The 17,278-nt window shown below is 40.5% G+C and overlaps 1 protein-coding gene across 5 annotated transcripts; it reads right to left on the reverse strand.

Moving 5' to 3' along the window:
• Positions 1–427: 427 nt before the first annotated feature.
• kdm4b (lysine (K)-specific demethylase 4B) lies at positions 428–17,165 on the reverse strand. Of its 5 annotated transcripts, none has more exons than XM_037249866.1 (22): positions 17,021–17,165; positions 15,754–16,201; positions 14,999–15,174; positions 14,181–14,295; positions 13,443–13,636; positions 11,805–11,854; positions 10,657–10,760; positions 10,032–10,169; positions 8,434–8,630; positions 8,095–8,342; positions 7,845–7,987; positions 7,613–7,733; positions 6,754–6,917; positions 6,091–6,295; positions 5,359–5,435; positions 5,207–5,262; positions 4,695–4,803; positions 4,058–4,246; positions 3,634–3,825; positions 3,369–3,488; positions 3,112–3,204; positions 428–2,836 (listed from the first exon to the last, which is right to left on the reverse strand). In XM_037249866.1, the coding sequence occupies exons 2-22, from the start codon at positions 16,171–16,173 to the stop codon at positions 2,258–2,260; spliced, it is 3,690 nt and encodes a 1,229-aa protein (XP_037105761.1). In that variant the 5' UTR covers positions 16,174–16,201; positions 17,021–17,165; the 3' UTR covers positions 428–2,257. The 5 variants fall into 5 exon arrangements, with proteins under 5 accessions (XP_037105761.1, XP_037105760.1, XP_037105758.1 ...); XM_037249865.1 differs by having other exon boundaries at positions 6,754–6,914; positions 7,613–7,748; XM_037249863.1 differs by having other exon boundaries at positions 7,613–7,748.
• Between the last annotated feature and the right edge of the window lie 113 nt (positions 17,166–17,278).

Below are 17,278 nucleotides of genomic sequence, written 5' to 3' on the forward strand. Positions count from 1 at the left end.
GGGGGGGGTCTCACACACATTCATACCGTCATGGGAATCGAACTCACGGTGTCGGCACACAAGATGGGCAAGTGCACCCCGACACCATAAGCAACTCCCACACGCTTCTATGTTGACACTTTTCCTTTTCAGGCTGTGATGTCATGCGGCCTAGCAGTCTAAAAATAGCATGTGTGGTACTTGTTTCCCATCCAACAAAAATAAACATACCCAAAACTAGAATTAATCTTTTTATCTACATGAGACTACTATTATTTTGAATACTATTGTATATGCATCTTAGGGATTGTCCATAAAAATGTTCAGTTTCCAAGTTCAATTAAATTTCTTGTATTTGAATTATGAATTATTCATCTCCTCTTCACTAAGAGTTCTTGGTCCAAGGATATAAACAATTTTGACATCATGAGACCTTACAGACAGATGATCTGGTGATGAGCAAGCCACTTTAATCCCTAAGAAATAACTTTTTTCATGGTTTCATTTCAATTGGACACAAAACCAAACATGTTCTCAGTTAAGAGAATGTGTGGGGGTGGTGTTCATGTTTGACATTTACAGATTTCAATCACAATACACAAGACCGATGCTATGTACAAGGTGAAAGTGGAAAATAGTCCATCAGTAGTTTAAGATCTCTGCAACACAAACAGCCGTAGAAAACAAACACATAGGTGTGGCTTCAAAGTGATCTGCCCAGTAAAGCCTGTAAAAAATTCAAAACGTCCATGTTTGCAACATCAATCCATAAAATAAAGATTAGAAAAGATACATAGTATAATCATACGACATAGAAGTTATACATTGCATCATACCTTCGGGTTCCTTTGTTTATACAACAAATTTACAAAAGGAAATTCATGATTTTAATGGGCTAGATCACCAGAGGATCCTCACCTAATTCTCTTTTATTTAGCAGTACAAAGCCCTCAACTTTATTTTGTGAATGTAGGAACCCTGAGACAAGTATTGCAAGGGAGTCACCAAATGACCATTAAATAGTAATACATACGAGGTCTTTTTTTATTAACTACCTTTACATGTTCACAATGCATTCCGTGGACTGCCTGATTATCTGAATATGTATCCTATTAGACTTCATTCAATATCAAGACATTTAAATACTGACTTTACCAATAATACATTTTATACCCATTGTCCCATTAATTTACCTCTTGCTGGAAAACACTAGTGAAAATGTTCTGGTAAAGAACATTGTATATGTGCGACTTTAGTTTTAAAGCCACACTTGGCTCGACTGAAAAATAGATCTTTATGTTGCTGGTTACTTGTACATTTAGAAACGAAACGATTTTGTACAGGACGCCGCCTAATTAATAACTACAGGGTCCGGCAAAATGATCTGACACATTTGTAGGTTTAATATAATGCAAATAAATTAAAGAAACAAAAAAGTTTATTTTTGAAAAGTACATATAATGCCATTTTGTTTTGTTTCATTTCATTTTGTTTTCGAATAATGTTATTTGTTTTGTTTCAGTTGCTAACATGAATTGGACCGGTGAGCATCGCGCTTTCATTGTGGAAACGTTTATCAAGAACTAATCTGTAACTGCAACACAATGAGCTTGGCGCTTCAGACTTGGTAGACCTGCTCAAAACACGATCTTGTTATGGGTTATTAACTTCAGAGCCAGTGGCTCAGTATTGAAACGAAAATCTACTGGCCGAACTCCAGAAAATGTGGCAGCGGTAAGACCAAAATAACATTATTCGAAAACGAAACGAAAATGAAACTAAACAAAACAAAATGGCATTATATGTACTTTTCGAAAACAAAAAATAAAAACTTTTGTTTCTTTAATTTATTTGCATTTTATCAAACTTACAAATGTGTCAGATCATGTATTAGCTTTCTGACACCAATAATGTGAGCCAACCATTAATTAAACATTGTAAAGAGGTACTGAGTTGATACCACCCAGAGGCAACACAAGCAACAGAGACAGTTCAAAATAATAATATTAAAAATAACTTCTGGAAAAACTGTCTTCCACCACCAACAACAAATTTAACAATTTTAGCAGAACAAAATGGGGGTGGGAAGAAACCCTCCCAGCCCATCTTCCTGCTACAAAAGCGTCACTGCAATGAATTTGTCAAAAAATTACGTGCATTAAAAGAGTGGTTTCATGTCTGAGCGCTGTTGCAACACACGTCCAGTGTTTGCAGCACTCGCCACACTTTCCCTCTATTAGCATCCATCCCATTGATAATAGGAGAGTGGAGCTGTTGTCTAAAACAGAGTTCCTGGCGCCTCGTCCTGGGGGAAATGTGAATGCAGGAGGGTCTCCATGTAGGAGACGTAGCCGCTGCTCGGTGTGTAGCTGTCTGACGTGTTCTGCACGGGTGGGGGCGGGGGCAGTACAGAGGATTGTGCTGACAAAAGGGGATCAGAGTTCAACTGGCACTGGAAAGGGTTGGTCTGGGGCATAAGTGTTGGGTCAGAGGCCAAGTTCAACTCTGTCAAAACGTGGGACAATGCGCCGCCTGTGTCCATAGGAGCCTCGGGAAGCATGGGAGCAGCACTGGGGGGCGCTGGTATCGTTGATGCTCTTGAACTCGTGGAGGACAGAAACTGTGAGACTGGCACTTTACTTGTGCTGCTATACTGCATTGATGCTGGTGTTGCTACAGGGGTGGCCAGGTGGGGTGAAGATGTTGTCGCCATAGGGGTGTTGGCGTGTTGGGTGGACGTAGATGGCAAGGCGCTGGTGCAGGGAATCGGGGTGGAGTGAAGGCAGCGACGCTTGGCTGCTCCGGCTCCACCCGCTCCATCAGCTAAGGAAGTCTCCTCTTGGGATGTAGGAATGGCCTAAAACACCCAATCGCGCAGTACTTTGAATACATTGCATCCATTCATGCATTTTCTCTAGCTCTCCAAGTTTATATAGAGAAACAAGAGCAGCTAATAAATATGTTCAAAAGCTTGACGAATAAAGAGATATTTATTTCATCTAAAACGCCTGCTGTGATGTCAAAAGAGTTATCTGACCATACGCCCTCTAAATAAAATAAGGATAAATAAGATTTTCCTTACTGGGTCCCCATTAAATAGAAGCAAACAACAGCCCCCAGAGAAATACTCACAAGACGAGTCCTGACCCTCTTGGGCAGTTCCTGGTCCAGCAGATGGATCTCTGATTGTTTTAGCAACAGCTGACTTTTGTCCTGAAACTCAACCTGCAGATTATAATAAAATGTAATTGGATGATGGTAAAAAAAAAAAGATCAAGAACTAGGCATCAAATTATCGTTACATAATGTGAGATGATCAGCTGCCTTCAACAAACAGTCATTGAAACCAAAGAATTTAAAAAAACATAGTAACTCATTTTCTTTTTCACCTGATAAAACTTGGGGGTGTGTTGTTTGACAAAGGAAGCATTGAGATCTTTCCCGTCGGTCGTGCTGACCACGATCAACTCCCCCACATCAGGAGGACCTCTATGCAGGCAGTCATGACTCTAACGGAGATGAGAAGTCATTTTCTAGAGTATGCTATTTCATTTTGTGCTTTTTATAAACGGCTACAATGACACATTTGTGTTAGTTTAGGAAACTTTGGTTTGTCCCTACGATCTAACACTCCCTTGGCTGTAAGGCACTCACTGTTATGTTTTCCGGGTATATGTTGTCACAGTACGAGCCGTCGTCAAAGTTGACCTCGTAGAGGGTTTGCGTTGCCATGCCGATGATGGTACAATGGTAATACCAGCTATCGGTGTTGCGGCCAATTACCCTTTGACCCAGTGTCGGGCCCTTGGGGATTTTGGCTGGTGTGATTTTGGCTGGTGTCCGTGGCTGGGGGGGGAAAAAAATACAGTACAATAAAAATACACTCACCCCAATATACGTTTTATCGTCTACGAGGCAGTTCTTCAACAATGCGTCCAATGTAACTCTAAAAATGTCTGGAAAAGCTTACTAGAACAGCTTAACTTTATTTGAGGTTTATTAGAGGCATTGTGAATGTGTGAAAAGTTGCAGTTTACATCCAATTAAAAAGGGAAACTGCTGTTAGATTAACCCTTACCTTTGGAGTTGCTTCTCTATGCCTGTGACAGGTGACAGACACGACGTAGGGCCAGTCGGCTGGTGTCATGACAACTCCAGCAATTTGGGCGCAGGTCACATGAAAAGATGTTGCGCAGTTCTCTTCTGAACACTGGATGCACGCACCACGGTTCTTATTTCCACTCGAGCTATAGCAGAACACGCAAATCTATGATGGGGACAGAATATAAAGACAACAAGCACACTGTCAGTTTTCAGAATTCCATACTGCCATCAAAGTAAGGGGAGGTTGTCCATCTTGATGTCCTTTTGGAAGACTTGCATCACATGTTCCATCACAGTTACCAAGCACCCCTTGGGGAGAGTATCCATTCTACAAATTGCTTCATTTCCTCAGAAGATTGAGAATATTAAACCCAGTCCAAGCCTGCCACAATTTTGGTTTTGCAGCAATTTGAATCTACTTTTGATAAGTCCATTTTCCAGTCACTAAATATCCTTCTATGTCTTTAATGCTCTTTTACCTGCCTCATGTCAGCTCACCAGCCCCGCATCTTTACTTGTACCTTGATCCATGTTTAACCAGAGGCTAAACCAGGGTGGAGGCTCAATATTGTTGAAATCAACATGTGTACTCGAGTTGCATGTTCACTTACCAGATTTTTCCGTGTTTCTGGAACAGCACTGACGTCCACTGGCTCCCTCTCACTGGGATTGAGGAAACGAGCTTCGGCCACAGCAATAGTACAGATGATGTGGACCCATCTGGAGCAGACACACCAACGAAACTTTAACAATAACCTCTGGTCATACAAAGTGAAGCCCCGCCAACAACTGATGTTAAGATGTGCCAGTAGTTTTGCTTGCATTACATTGCCAATTTAAAAGTCAAAGCTGAAATGGCTGACAAATGAAACGGGTTTAAATTTTGAACGGTTCTACAGTTTGACCTTGAAAAAGATGAGTCCTGTTTCCATTATTTCCTATGAAATGCAAACAATTATTTATTTTTTTTACCATCCAGGAAAGGGTCTTACCAGAGCGCGCGCGCGAGAGCGAGAGCGAGAGAGACAGAGAGACAGACAGAGAGACAGACAGAGAGAGACAGAGAGCCAGAGAGAGAGTTACCTTCTTGGCAAACGTGGCAATGTCGCTGACCACAACCTACCTGTTGTCATTGGTAACCTTCAAAGCTCCTCCCCGCAAGTTGCAAAGACAACACTCCTGAAAATGTAAATACATTGACAGGACAGAAATGTGTATTAATTCAGTTAAAACAGTCACATTTGCTTTGGGAATTAAGTAGTAAGTGTCACATACCACTGCCCAGGCGCCTACGACACATCGAGAGCATGTCCACTTGTTTTGGACTGTGTCTGGGTTGACGCCATAACAACCTTTGAGGGAGAAAGATAATGTGATTTAACTGAGTGACTGCTTTAATTAACAACTTAGTACAAAAGTAGCTACAGTCGTTCCTATTTCTTGTTCTCATCAATAGAAGTGCTGTCTCCCCCCCATTGTTGTTCGCCTCAGCCTCAATGTATTTGGTCAAACACGCATTTTTGCCGTGTACCATAGTATGACTCAATCTGAAATTACATGATGCCTGCCATTTCTTTTCCAAATGTAAGACAGGGAAGAGTTTTCTGAGCATCAGGTTTTTTTTTTTCTTTAGCCGCTTTGCTACTAAGTGTTAAATAGGTAGTCAAATAAAAAAGGACATCACAGCACACTCATCAAAGGAACTGTTACGAATCTTCTAAATTACTAAATTTCAGCCTGCCACCTTAAAATTCAACACAGGCAACATTACAAATTTCCATGTCGGTAAGACAAGACTGACCTCTCAGATGTCCACAATTCATGCATAAAACGCATTCAAAAGCACACGGTCCATTGAAGAACTGTGTAATGCCTCCAGTGTGCATCTTGCTAAGCCATTACAAAACCAAACATCTATGTGTCACAGATGGCCAGAACTTCATTTTATATGAATGCCGATGAATCACAAGTGGTCCTTCTGGTTGTTTGAAATTATTTTATACTTACTGGCATGAACCTGCATCTTGCATGAGGAGCAACATATCAAGACGCTGGTTCCATCCTCCCCAATGTAGTTGCTAGTTGGGAGAGGCTCAGTGCTGCCTGTCCCAACACTAAAGCACATCTCAGGGACGATTGGACGAGTACGATCTCCATGGCATGGAATAGGGGTGCGTTGGCTGTCATTTGCATTGGTGGGCTCATTGTGCGGCTAAAAAGACAGACAGAAATATAAATGTGTGTACTTAAGGTGCAATTTATACAGATGCAAAAATATCAAGCTACGAAAATGGTGTTAAATGTGAACACTTCCTATTCCGATTTCCAATTATTTTTTATTCCGCCAAAACACTATTGCTATGGTTTTTCCCTTTGGAGTGATTGCTAAGCGCAAATGCAGAAAGAGTAATGCACCCCAGGTTAGAGGAGCAACATTCTCATGAGATAAAAAGAATTGCAGAAGCAAGAAGACAGTGATGATTCATAGATTCATACTTGCAATATCAGGTTTCACTTTCAGTATTTCAAATACTTCTGTATTTTTCAGAGTTTCTAATTACAATAATCATTAGTTCGATTCCTGGATCACTTGTACCTACACGCCTGGGCTCGATAAAAACACTATTTTCCATACAGTAACTTGCAGAATTGTGTGATGTGTGTAGGTACCTTTTTATAAGGACAGAAGAGGGAGCATACAGCGCAGTATGGCTGAAGTATTGACACAGCAGAATTGAAGGCCTTCTCAGCCAAGAAGTTGCGGGAGCGATTCTGCCAGAGGTGCTCTTGTTTCTCCATGCTGCTTTTCAGTGTCTCGGGTGAGGAAAGCTCTGCTGATAAAATTGTGACAAAGTTTAGAATCCGAAAAGGGGAGCAAGTATTCAGCAAGAAAAGCATTCTGTTTAGGAATACGGGACACTTAAATATAATTGGCTGATGGACACAAATAGCAGAGGCTTCAACAACTTGCTCCCATCAGTTGAGAATCAATTTTTCAGTGAATCCCCAGAGCTACTGATCCAGACAATTTGTCAACTTTGAACAGGACACAGGAAGATTTCTCAGGTTTCAACTTAGTAACACTTTTCTTACACCCGTCATTTTCTCTTTTTGCTTGTCATCCATCCACTTTCTTTAGGACAAGGCTTTAGTTGGGTCTGCAATCCCAGATCTTAAGTGACTTTGATAAGAGTTCGTTAGAAGTTATGAACCCTGACTCAATAGCTGACAGTCAGCACACAAAAACAAAATATAAAAAGCCAAGGCCTTAACATCTTGATTTTATTGACACTAAAGAGAGATGACTATCGGTAGTTTGTTTTTCTTGCTCTGAAATCAATAATGGGGGGGGGGGGTGTTCTCTCAAATGGTGTAGTGTAGTGGATGAGACAATGGCCGTAGGGGGTGGGGGGGAGGACTCAAAGATGAGGAACAAGTAAACGGCTTAGTATGGGTTAGCAGTATTCAAGGCCAAAGTTGTATTTTGACTTTCTATGAAAGCAACAGTAAAATAAAAATGAAATCATACCTTTGGAACCACTCGGATCTTGCTTGACAACGGACAAAGGAGACCGCATGGGTGGTTTGGTAAGAGGGTGGCGTCGGCTCTTCTTAACCTCCGTGGTCACCTTCATGTTGGGGTAGGTTGCCTGAGAAACAGTTTTCTGTTTCATTTGTAACAAACAACAAATCATCAAATTTAAGAACCTGCTTGTGTACTACAATCTTTATAATAAATTAGAGGAAGACTAATATTATACCTTGTCGCAACTGATTTCTTCTGTGTCATCTGACAAGACAGACCGTGACGCAGCAAACTGTTCGAATGCTTCTTGAAATCCAGTGATGGCGGCCGTTTTTGGCATTACATGACCATCCTCCGTCATGCTCTGCTGTTGGGCCTCTGGTTTAGGCAAAGATGAATGAAGAGGAAAAGAGTGTCTTATTTAAATTTTGCAAGACAAAAAAAAGAAAAACTTTCACGCTCAGAATAGCTCTCAAACTCCTTACTCTCTTGAGCTGAGGTTTCAGTTGCTCGTGAGGCAGCTTCAGCAGCCTCCTGGTCCCTACGTTCCATGGCCTCAAGGGTGATCATGGCCTCTCTGGCAAGACGGTTTTCTCTCTCCTGCTTCCGCTGGGCTTCCCGCTCTTCGACTTGACGCTGGTAGTCAGCAGCATTTAACTCAATGCCCTCTTCTGCCAGCACCTTCACCTCCTCAATCTTGAGACGGCGGAACTGTTTCATTTTATGCATGGCCCTGGGATGGTGAAGACAAAAATCAAACCACAAATGCATACAACTTGTATTTTCTGTGCAACCACACTCTTAAAATAGAGACTTGGCTTCACCTCCGCAGAAGGTTGGCTCTGTATGCGACACGCTGCTGTCTCCAGCGCTCCAATTCTGGGCTGTTCAGCTCTGTGATCCGACTGTGGTCCAACGTTATGATGTCTTTTCCTTGCTTCCACAGATCATAGCGATCCGGTTGGAGGCAGCGCACAAAAACATCCATGGAGATCTTGACCATATCTTTACGGCAGGTGCACTGGAGGTGAAAGAAATAGGTTGAATCAAACACTTTAGAAAGAAGTCTCTTTGGCAATGTGTTTGAAGTCCCTGTAAAGTGAAAAAGAAATGTCTTCTAAATTTCACACACTTTGCCAAATCAAACAGCATCAACAACTTGTACCAGCACATTCTCTGATGCTCTAATGTCTTATTTCTCCCTGATGTCTTGTACCAATAGGTATGCTCAAGTCTGTTTCACCAAAATTTTAATAAGACGAGAGTTTCAATACAGTCATAACACAACTCTCCACTAGGTCCCATAATTAAAAATCCCACCTATATTCAACACTCCAAAACTATACATGTGCTAGTTTACGGCTGCATGCAAGAATCTCCTTCACTGCTGGTGGAGGAGGAGCAAATACTCGGTTTTGGTGTCCAAGAGAAGCACAAGATAGAAATGTTTACGCCGAGTGTGTAATATCAAAAGGGCACAATCTGAGCTATAAGGAAAAACATCCAAATGAAAAATACAATTGGGAGAGAAATGGAGACAGATTAAAACAAGATGGAGGACTAGAGGTGGATGAAAATATTTTGTTTCCTGGCTTGCTGTATTACATTCAAGTTGTATCAATTCCTGAGCTGTGCAGAGGAGCCTTGTGTTCAATTACAGAACAACAGAAGGGGCTGCTCTGCCCAGCAAAACAATATCTAACCTACACTGCATTTGAACACCACTTGAGTGGCACAAACATTAATATATGTTGTCTTGTGGATGATGAAGGAAAACGAAGTGTGTGTGTGTGGTGGGGGGGGGGTGTCAGAAAGAGACATTGTTTCCGTCATTAGTTGGCACTTAAAAAAGGACTATTAAATGCCTCTCTGCTCTCCAACACAAATAGACTCTGAAATTGGCATCTATCACTGGCCATAGAAAAACTGGAGCATGCCACACAATAAGCCGCCACTTCAGACATTTGAGTGCGCGGTATGGTAGATTTCAAATTATTTATTTCACTCTTGGGGTGAATAAATAATAAATCTGTCAATGCATCTAAATCAATGCCACAGCTTCTCAACTAGCCACACCCATGTGGAGAGTATGAAATGTTGACAACAAGCATAAAGAGAATATAGCCTTTCATAAGGTAGAGGATTTAGATAGAGCACGGTTTCATCTCAAGACCACATAGTCCAATCGAGGTGGTCTCAAGAACAATTCCGATTCAGAAACTGCAAATTAAAACAGCTTCAAGTCAGATTTGCACATGTACATGCAGATCAGGATCATTCTTTGTTTGTTAGGCTACAAACTATGTACGGTATACATTTTGAATCATGACAACCAGCAGTACAATATAATCAAAGTTCACAGTAGGATAATACGTTTTGATGTCATGTATACCTAAAAAAAAAAAAAAATCTATCATCTTACCTGAGAAGCTGTTTTGCCGTAGTCAACCCAACGCAAAGTGGCAAAGTTTGTGGATTCAGCACAGTTGAAGCCATGGTTGAAGCCAGCGTGGTAGCCATAAGGAAAAGTTATCATGAATTCCCCTTCATTCTGAGTTACCTGTTCACACAAACAAAAAAATATTTATTTAGATGCTGAACACAATAGTTACTGAATGCACACACAAAGCTTCTAAGCATATAGTCTTTTTTTTTCCACATTTCTTTTTTTTTTTTGTTATTGGGTTGTTGTTTTTTGGGGGGGGGGGGGGGGGTCGCCTAAAAAAGCACATTTATTATGCTGTCATTTATTAAAACGGTAGAGTACAACTGCAGCCAGCCACTAGCATTTTGTAGTTTCTCACATGAGCCATTTGAGAACTAAGTGCCCACTCCTAAGAATGTTTTAAGTCCATCCAATGAAAAGGACAGTTGTCAAACAACACAATTTTGACAACCTCAATTATAAATTGAAACAAGTACTGCATGAATTTTTGCTGGGGCAATTAATGGCTCCCACCTAGCAGGACGAATTGTAAAGAAAGTTTAACCATAAAATGTGATGAATACAGAAATGTCAGTTTCCAATTTTTGAAATTGCTTCTTACCCTGTCAAAGGGAATACTATATTTCTTCAGGATTGATGGAGAGATCAAAGTCATCTTGTGGCGAAGGAAAGCATCACACCCTTGGGAACTCCCAGGGAAGAAACCTGCAAGGGAATACAAACAACACAGGGTGTTGTGAAAGTCTGTCACTTTGCAAAAACTCTTATCTTGGCAACTGGCAAGAGTAGCAAGATAATAGCGGTTTGGCTTGAAAGGTGAAATCATTTTCTTAGCGGCAATCTTGCCAGGCCACTGTTATGTCACAATCAATGTTTTTTCGGTTTACGTAAAATGTGGTTTGCTCTGATTTCATTGCTATTTACTAGTTATGCCATTCACTGGAAAGAAGGTGTTTTGTGTCTTAGAGTGTGATAGGAAGAATGAGTCATGGAAAGGTGCATTTCTGCCTACTACAGGAAGGAGGAGCAGATGAAAAGATAAGGGCAACAACTGCCATTGTGGCAAATGCCAAAGGGGGCTTACAAGTAACTAGATCATTGTCACAGCGCCATTAGGCAATCCGAGGACACTCGTAACTGTCTTTTTTAGGATCCCATAAACCCCGAGACAGCCAGAGCAGGCCTGGGCTTTAATAGGTCAATGGGTGCTTGTTAAATAATGTTAGTGCCCCTTTCCTCCCACTTTGTACTTGGCACTCCTAGCTGCTTTGAAACAAAGAGGAAGGTCGTAATCGGCATCTATCTAAAGCCTCTCTGCCAATATCAAACCTGATTGCAAAGTTCCTCTCTATGTACACACCATATATATACACAATTCTCAATTGTATGCGGACTTTGGGGTCCAGAATCGGGGAATCGCATTAACCCCGAAAGCGCGTTGTATAGAAAGTATCTGATTTTCTTTTTTAGAAAGGCATACATTTAGACAGCCGAAAGGGTCCTTTGTTACATTAATTTAAGTCAGGCATGTTGTTGGGCAGCCAAAGGGGTCCGTTTGCCATCCGTCACCTACACACATCGAATCTGTTTATTAAAAGAGAAGCAATACGCAAACGACAATATCCGATATTATATTCCGTGTTTTAATAACATCACAATGATTTAAATACTTTACAGTGAATTGTTTAAGGCAAAAGATGCCTGTCGTGTTACAAAGGATTAGAATAAAAACAACAAATGGTGTCTTACCTTGTGCAAGTCTCTCCAGTCTTTTGCCATGCTCTGGTGGGATACAATACCTGCAAAGTTTTTGAAGTTAATATTATTATGCATCATTTTAACATAAAGAGCAAAAGAAATATGTGTGCTCTATACAATATGTCCAACAACAAAAATAGAGGATAACCACATTGGGAGGTGGCTCAAAATTTATATGGACAAAAATTTGAAAGTTCATTGGACAGAGATCGTGAGACAAAGCGTCACACTGCCATCTATCGGCCTAATAAACAACTTCAGCTTTCTAACTTCACTGGGTTTGTCAATAGCGTTTAACTACCCAATATCAAAAGCATCCTGTGGAAGGTTTGGGACAATTAAAATGTATTATTGTCTGTGTCACCTTTTTTGCACTTGATGAATAACAATGGCATAACACTCTGTGATATACCCAGAGGTAAAAAGCTGTGAAATTGATTATAAATTAAAATAATAATTAAATAAATCAGATGTATTTTTTTATGAATACAACAGTCAAAATAGACATGAGCTACACAAAATTTCCCCAAAGATAGAATTAAAAAAAGAAAAAAATCACATCCTGGGTTCACACTAAAGGCCACTGTTGCTTGGCAACAGAATGTCTTGATCCTGACTTTAAAGACATAGCACAAGCTTGAACTTTTACAAGTCTCTGAGGTTCTTTCTCTGTGGAACGTGTACTTTAAGTGCAGGTCATGAGAGGTGGCACAGCAGGCTATGATGTGCTTTTCTACCCTTCCAGACATAAAACAGACAGACTGTCCACACTTGCACAATCAATACAGTGTGTAATAGTGTACCGATCCCTGTGATTACAGTAAACAAATCCCGTTTTTTTCCCAAACTACCACTTAGTGAGCAACATTGGAATTACTAATCTAAAATAAAGTAAAAAAATAAAAGAACCCACAATGGAGGTTCCGATCGTGTTTCATATAGTCTAACTCCTTCCCAAGGATCCGACCTTAGAGGTGCAATTATTATAAATCGACAAGCAATTAATTAGTAGATTAATCGATAAGGATTTATGATTAATCATTAAACAGTCACTTATTTTAATGTAAAACTATCCCAATTCTCATAATTTTACCTCGTCAAAAGAAAATATTGTCCTATATCATTCTCCATGGAAGCAGACTGATTATCTTGGTGCTGAATCAAAATAAAACATTTGCTTTTACTTTGGGAAAACAAAGATCAACATTTGGCCTATTTTCCAACATGTTACGGACAGAATTGAGTCATAATTGATCTAGGTTTTTTTCTACTATAAATTTGAAATAATGTATAAAGTATAATAAAAGGGATGGAAATTAAAAATAATGACTTGACTCGTCGATTGCCAAAATAATTGGCAGGTCAATCGTTTGTGAAAATAATCATTAATTGCAGCTCTATTTCCAAACAGTTGTAGCCCACATACTTTTTAAATTCAATGTTTTATCTGGAAATCAAATCAAATTCAACAACTTGTGCTTGGGGTTAGTAATTAGTAAATTAACATATACTAAATAACACAAATAACTTTAATACTAAACTTTACTTCACTTGCTCCATGAAGCTACATCCCACTACTGTAGTGCATCATGTAGATATTGAGCTATCCAATAAGGAAGAGGGACTGACCAAGACTTGGACTGGCCAAAATGCAGGTAGTTGATGCTGTAGAGATCCATGTCCTCAGTGTGCCAGGCAAAGGTAGTCTTCCACATGCCAAAGTACAGATAGGGAGTGTTCACGCCATCTATGACAATACCACACTCCTGCTCCACCATGTCGAGCAGCGTGTTCAGGTGGCCAATGTTCCACTCATTGATGTCCTGATAAGGGAGGGACAGGATGCACTTTTAACAGTCTCAAACCAAGCAATTGGACAAATACATTTTATAGTCTACAGATTGGGCTTTCATACATAGGTAATCATATACTAGATAGTATTATGTTTCAGATACTCAAATGCCGGTGCAGCCTGTACATTTGCGGTTTTACCACCAGATGGTGCAATAGCTTTAAACATCCTTTTTTGGGATGATGTTTTAGGAATACTTATCTTGAAGTGTCTCCACATGCATACCCACAAAACCCTGACTCGTGTCTGGGCTGCCGGACCTTAAAATAATGCAGTGGGCCTTTGTTTATCTGGTAACTGGCTCTTATTCAGTCATGTGCAGACATGACAGAGAGCTCAACATTGAGTCACATTTATTACCTGATAAAAGGCTCATGCTTAGTTTTGGACAGTGTCCAAACCATTTTTTTTTTTTTATTTCTATGCCTTAATTTATTTTGTGTGAGAATGAATGACAACCTGAACTGACAACCTAAAACTGACGCACGCACACACACACTTGATCAAACACAAACCTCATCATAGATGGATCCACTAACATCCGCCCCATAGATGGGAGAGACAAAAGTTAGGTTCTTCCAGTACTTTCTCTCTAGGTCATCAAAGTCTTTATGACGTGGTGTGCAGTACCTAAAACAAGACAAGACCCATTAAAACATATTACTGATAAATCAAAAGTCAAAGTCTGCTTTATAGTCAATTCCTTCACATGTCAAGACATACAAAGAGATCGAAATTGCGTTTCCTACTATCCCACGGTGGAGACAAGACATATTACACCCAATTGGTCCACAGACAAACAAAACATTCAAGTAAACAAAACAAAAAGTGAAAATAAGAAGGCACATATGCAAGAGCAACTTGGTTGAAATGGTGCAATTGTGCATACAGCAGACAGTCAGTATAATAGTGCAAAAGTACAAGTGGAGTAGTGCAAGAGGAATGGGCTGAGGTTTGGAGCAGTAGTTTATCAGAAATGAAACATTTCAAGAATGTTAATTATTTAAAAAAAACAGCACCAACCATCTTGCTGTCTGCTGTATGCACACTGGCTCGGTTTTGCTCCTCTTATTTATTGGGTTATTGGTTTATTATTTATTCATCGCTCATTTTTATTATTTATTATTTATGGTTTGTGCCTTCTTGTTTTTGTTTTGTGTCGCCTACTTGTATGTCTCGTCACCGTGGGATGGAGGAAACGGAATTTCGGTTTCTTTGTGTGTCTTGACATATGAAGGGATTGACAATAAAGCTGACTTTGACTTTGACTTTGATATACCCAAAAAGAATATCAAGTTGGCTTTGAAACCCAGTTGTGGGAATATTAACTTACTTTTTACTGTTGGCCAGCTTGCGGTACTCGCCCACTGTCATGGATTTCTTCTGGATGTTGTACTGGGTAAACAGACCAGACTGACCAGTCACCACTTGCATGATGGGTGCTGGGATCACCATATCCTCAATGGCCTCGTAGGATTTCCGTGGTTTCCAACCTTCCGGCGGAATCACCTAGTTGGGGACATGATATTTAGCATTTTCATACATTTTTATTGTCGTCATCAGAAGAAACATGTCTGCAGAGAGGCAACTTATTTAGTTGCAGCCTTAGTTAGGTGTTTTTTAAGAAATAAATTCAAGCAGTTTATTCCCCAACTCTTCTCAAATTGAAGGTTGTACCCTGACGTATTTTAAAATAAATTAAAGATGATTTGAATTTGGCACCATTGAGACACAGAATTATGTATCATTATTTAGGGATCTGCTCACGTTGTGGTTGCTACACACCCACTCAACACAAGAAAAGTGACTTCACAATGACAGCGCACCTGTGTCTTGCGCAAAGCAAAAAGTATGTGTCAACTGCCAACTTGGATGACACCTGCTCAGCAAAACATTTGCGAGAGCTGCAGGATGACACTTTTGCTCCTTTCCTGTAGCCCGGATAAATAGAACATTTGCCTCCCTGTTTACCCTGACATCAACCCCTAAAAGGAACCTGACCTGCCTGTTGGATGTTTACTGGAAGCTGCTTGGCTATCAAACATTGGAGTAAAAACAATTAAATATGTGTTTGTGTGTTGTGCTCACCTTGGCCAGACCAGCACGATGAGCTCCTTCACTCTCCATGTAGACAATATATTTGGCAAAGTCTTTAAATTCCTCCATGGTTGGACGGAAGGTCATGATCTTGCAGGTGGGGTTCTTAGTGCAGGACGGTGGTGGCGGTGGCGGCGGCGGTGGCGGCAGAGGATCCTGGGGCAGCTCAGAACCAGAGGCAAGGCCATAAGCAATATGTGGTTGTGGAGGCAGAGACTCAGTGGCAGCTGGGCCAGGATTGGGGTATGAGGTCACCACTGTCTCAGCTATTTCAGTTAGCATTGGCTCCTGGATGGGAATCCCATTTTGAACTGCTGGCTCCTGGATGGGAAGCCCTTTTTGAGCTGCAGGCCGTGATGCTGGAACAGGGTGAGGAGGCACCATTGCATCCATGGCTGTGTTGTTCGCCATTGGGGACACCTAAATGGTTGCAGGTAAACTTGAAAGAGAAAATGTGGACATTCAGTATTTATCAGTTTGTAAATTGCCAAAAAACAAAACAATAAAAACTGTGCAATACTGTTTGATAAACCAAATGAGACATATATATAAAATATAATTTTTGAACATAAAGGGATGATGGCTTGTGTTGTTGCCAGACACCGCCCCCTTTCCATGTACTTGAAGCACAAGATTATTTATATATATATATATATATATATAAAAGGTTGGTGAGCCTTGCTGTATGCCATTCACATTACCAAGAACAAACAGGAATTTCAACTTATCTGACTTGTAAATGAGTGGCGTTCCCTGTTCTTTATAACCAACACAAATGAGGGCCTACACCGACTGGTTAACGATCACTCAGCATAGTGAGTCGTTTAGTCTGTTATGAAATATTTTCGAACTGTAGAAGTGACCAAAGTATTTGATTCCGATTTAGATCACAGTGGGTTGGACGTTACTTTGAAAGAAAAAAAAAAGGGGGAAAAACAGTTGCTAATGATAAGACTAGCAAAGGGGAACTACTATGAACGCTAACAGTGTACAGGCGAAACAGCAAATATCAATTTAAGGCACCTTCTGCTTGATAAGCGTGCATTTTAAACACATCCTACATTTCAATTAGAATTGGTCATGGGAATTACGTTTGACTGCGATCTTCCGTTGCCAACAGAGGTTAGCTCCCATTTAGCACAGCCGTACGGGCAGTTAAATGGAAGGAGGGGGTAAAAAAACAAAACATCACGACGACTACACGTCGATTAAATAATAAAAATGATTAACATGAAGGCACAATTTAGAGACTTGTTACCTCCTGCAGAAGCGTGTCCCTTTTCTCTCTTTATTTCTCAATAGATTAAATGTCGTTTTCTACAAATTTGGTGTCCCGAGCTTCCTCTAGCATTTAGCAAGCTAGAGCAATTCGTGTCACGCCCACACCTAGAGCCGCATTTTCCGATTGGCTGAATAACACCAATATACGAGTTTACCACAAACCCGTCAATACGATTGGCTCTTTGGATTGCTGACAGATAAGGTAGCCAATGAAAGCCGGCAATGATATGCCACT

Source organism: Syngnathus acus, chromosome 4, assembly GCF_901709675.1.
Source record: "Syngnathus acus chromosome 4, fSynAcu1.2, whole genome shotgun sequence".
NCBI classification, from domain to species: domain Eukaryota; kingdom Metazoa; phylum Chordata; class Actinopteri; order Syngnathiformes; family Syngnathidae; genus Syngnathus; species Syngnathus acus.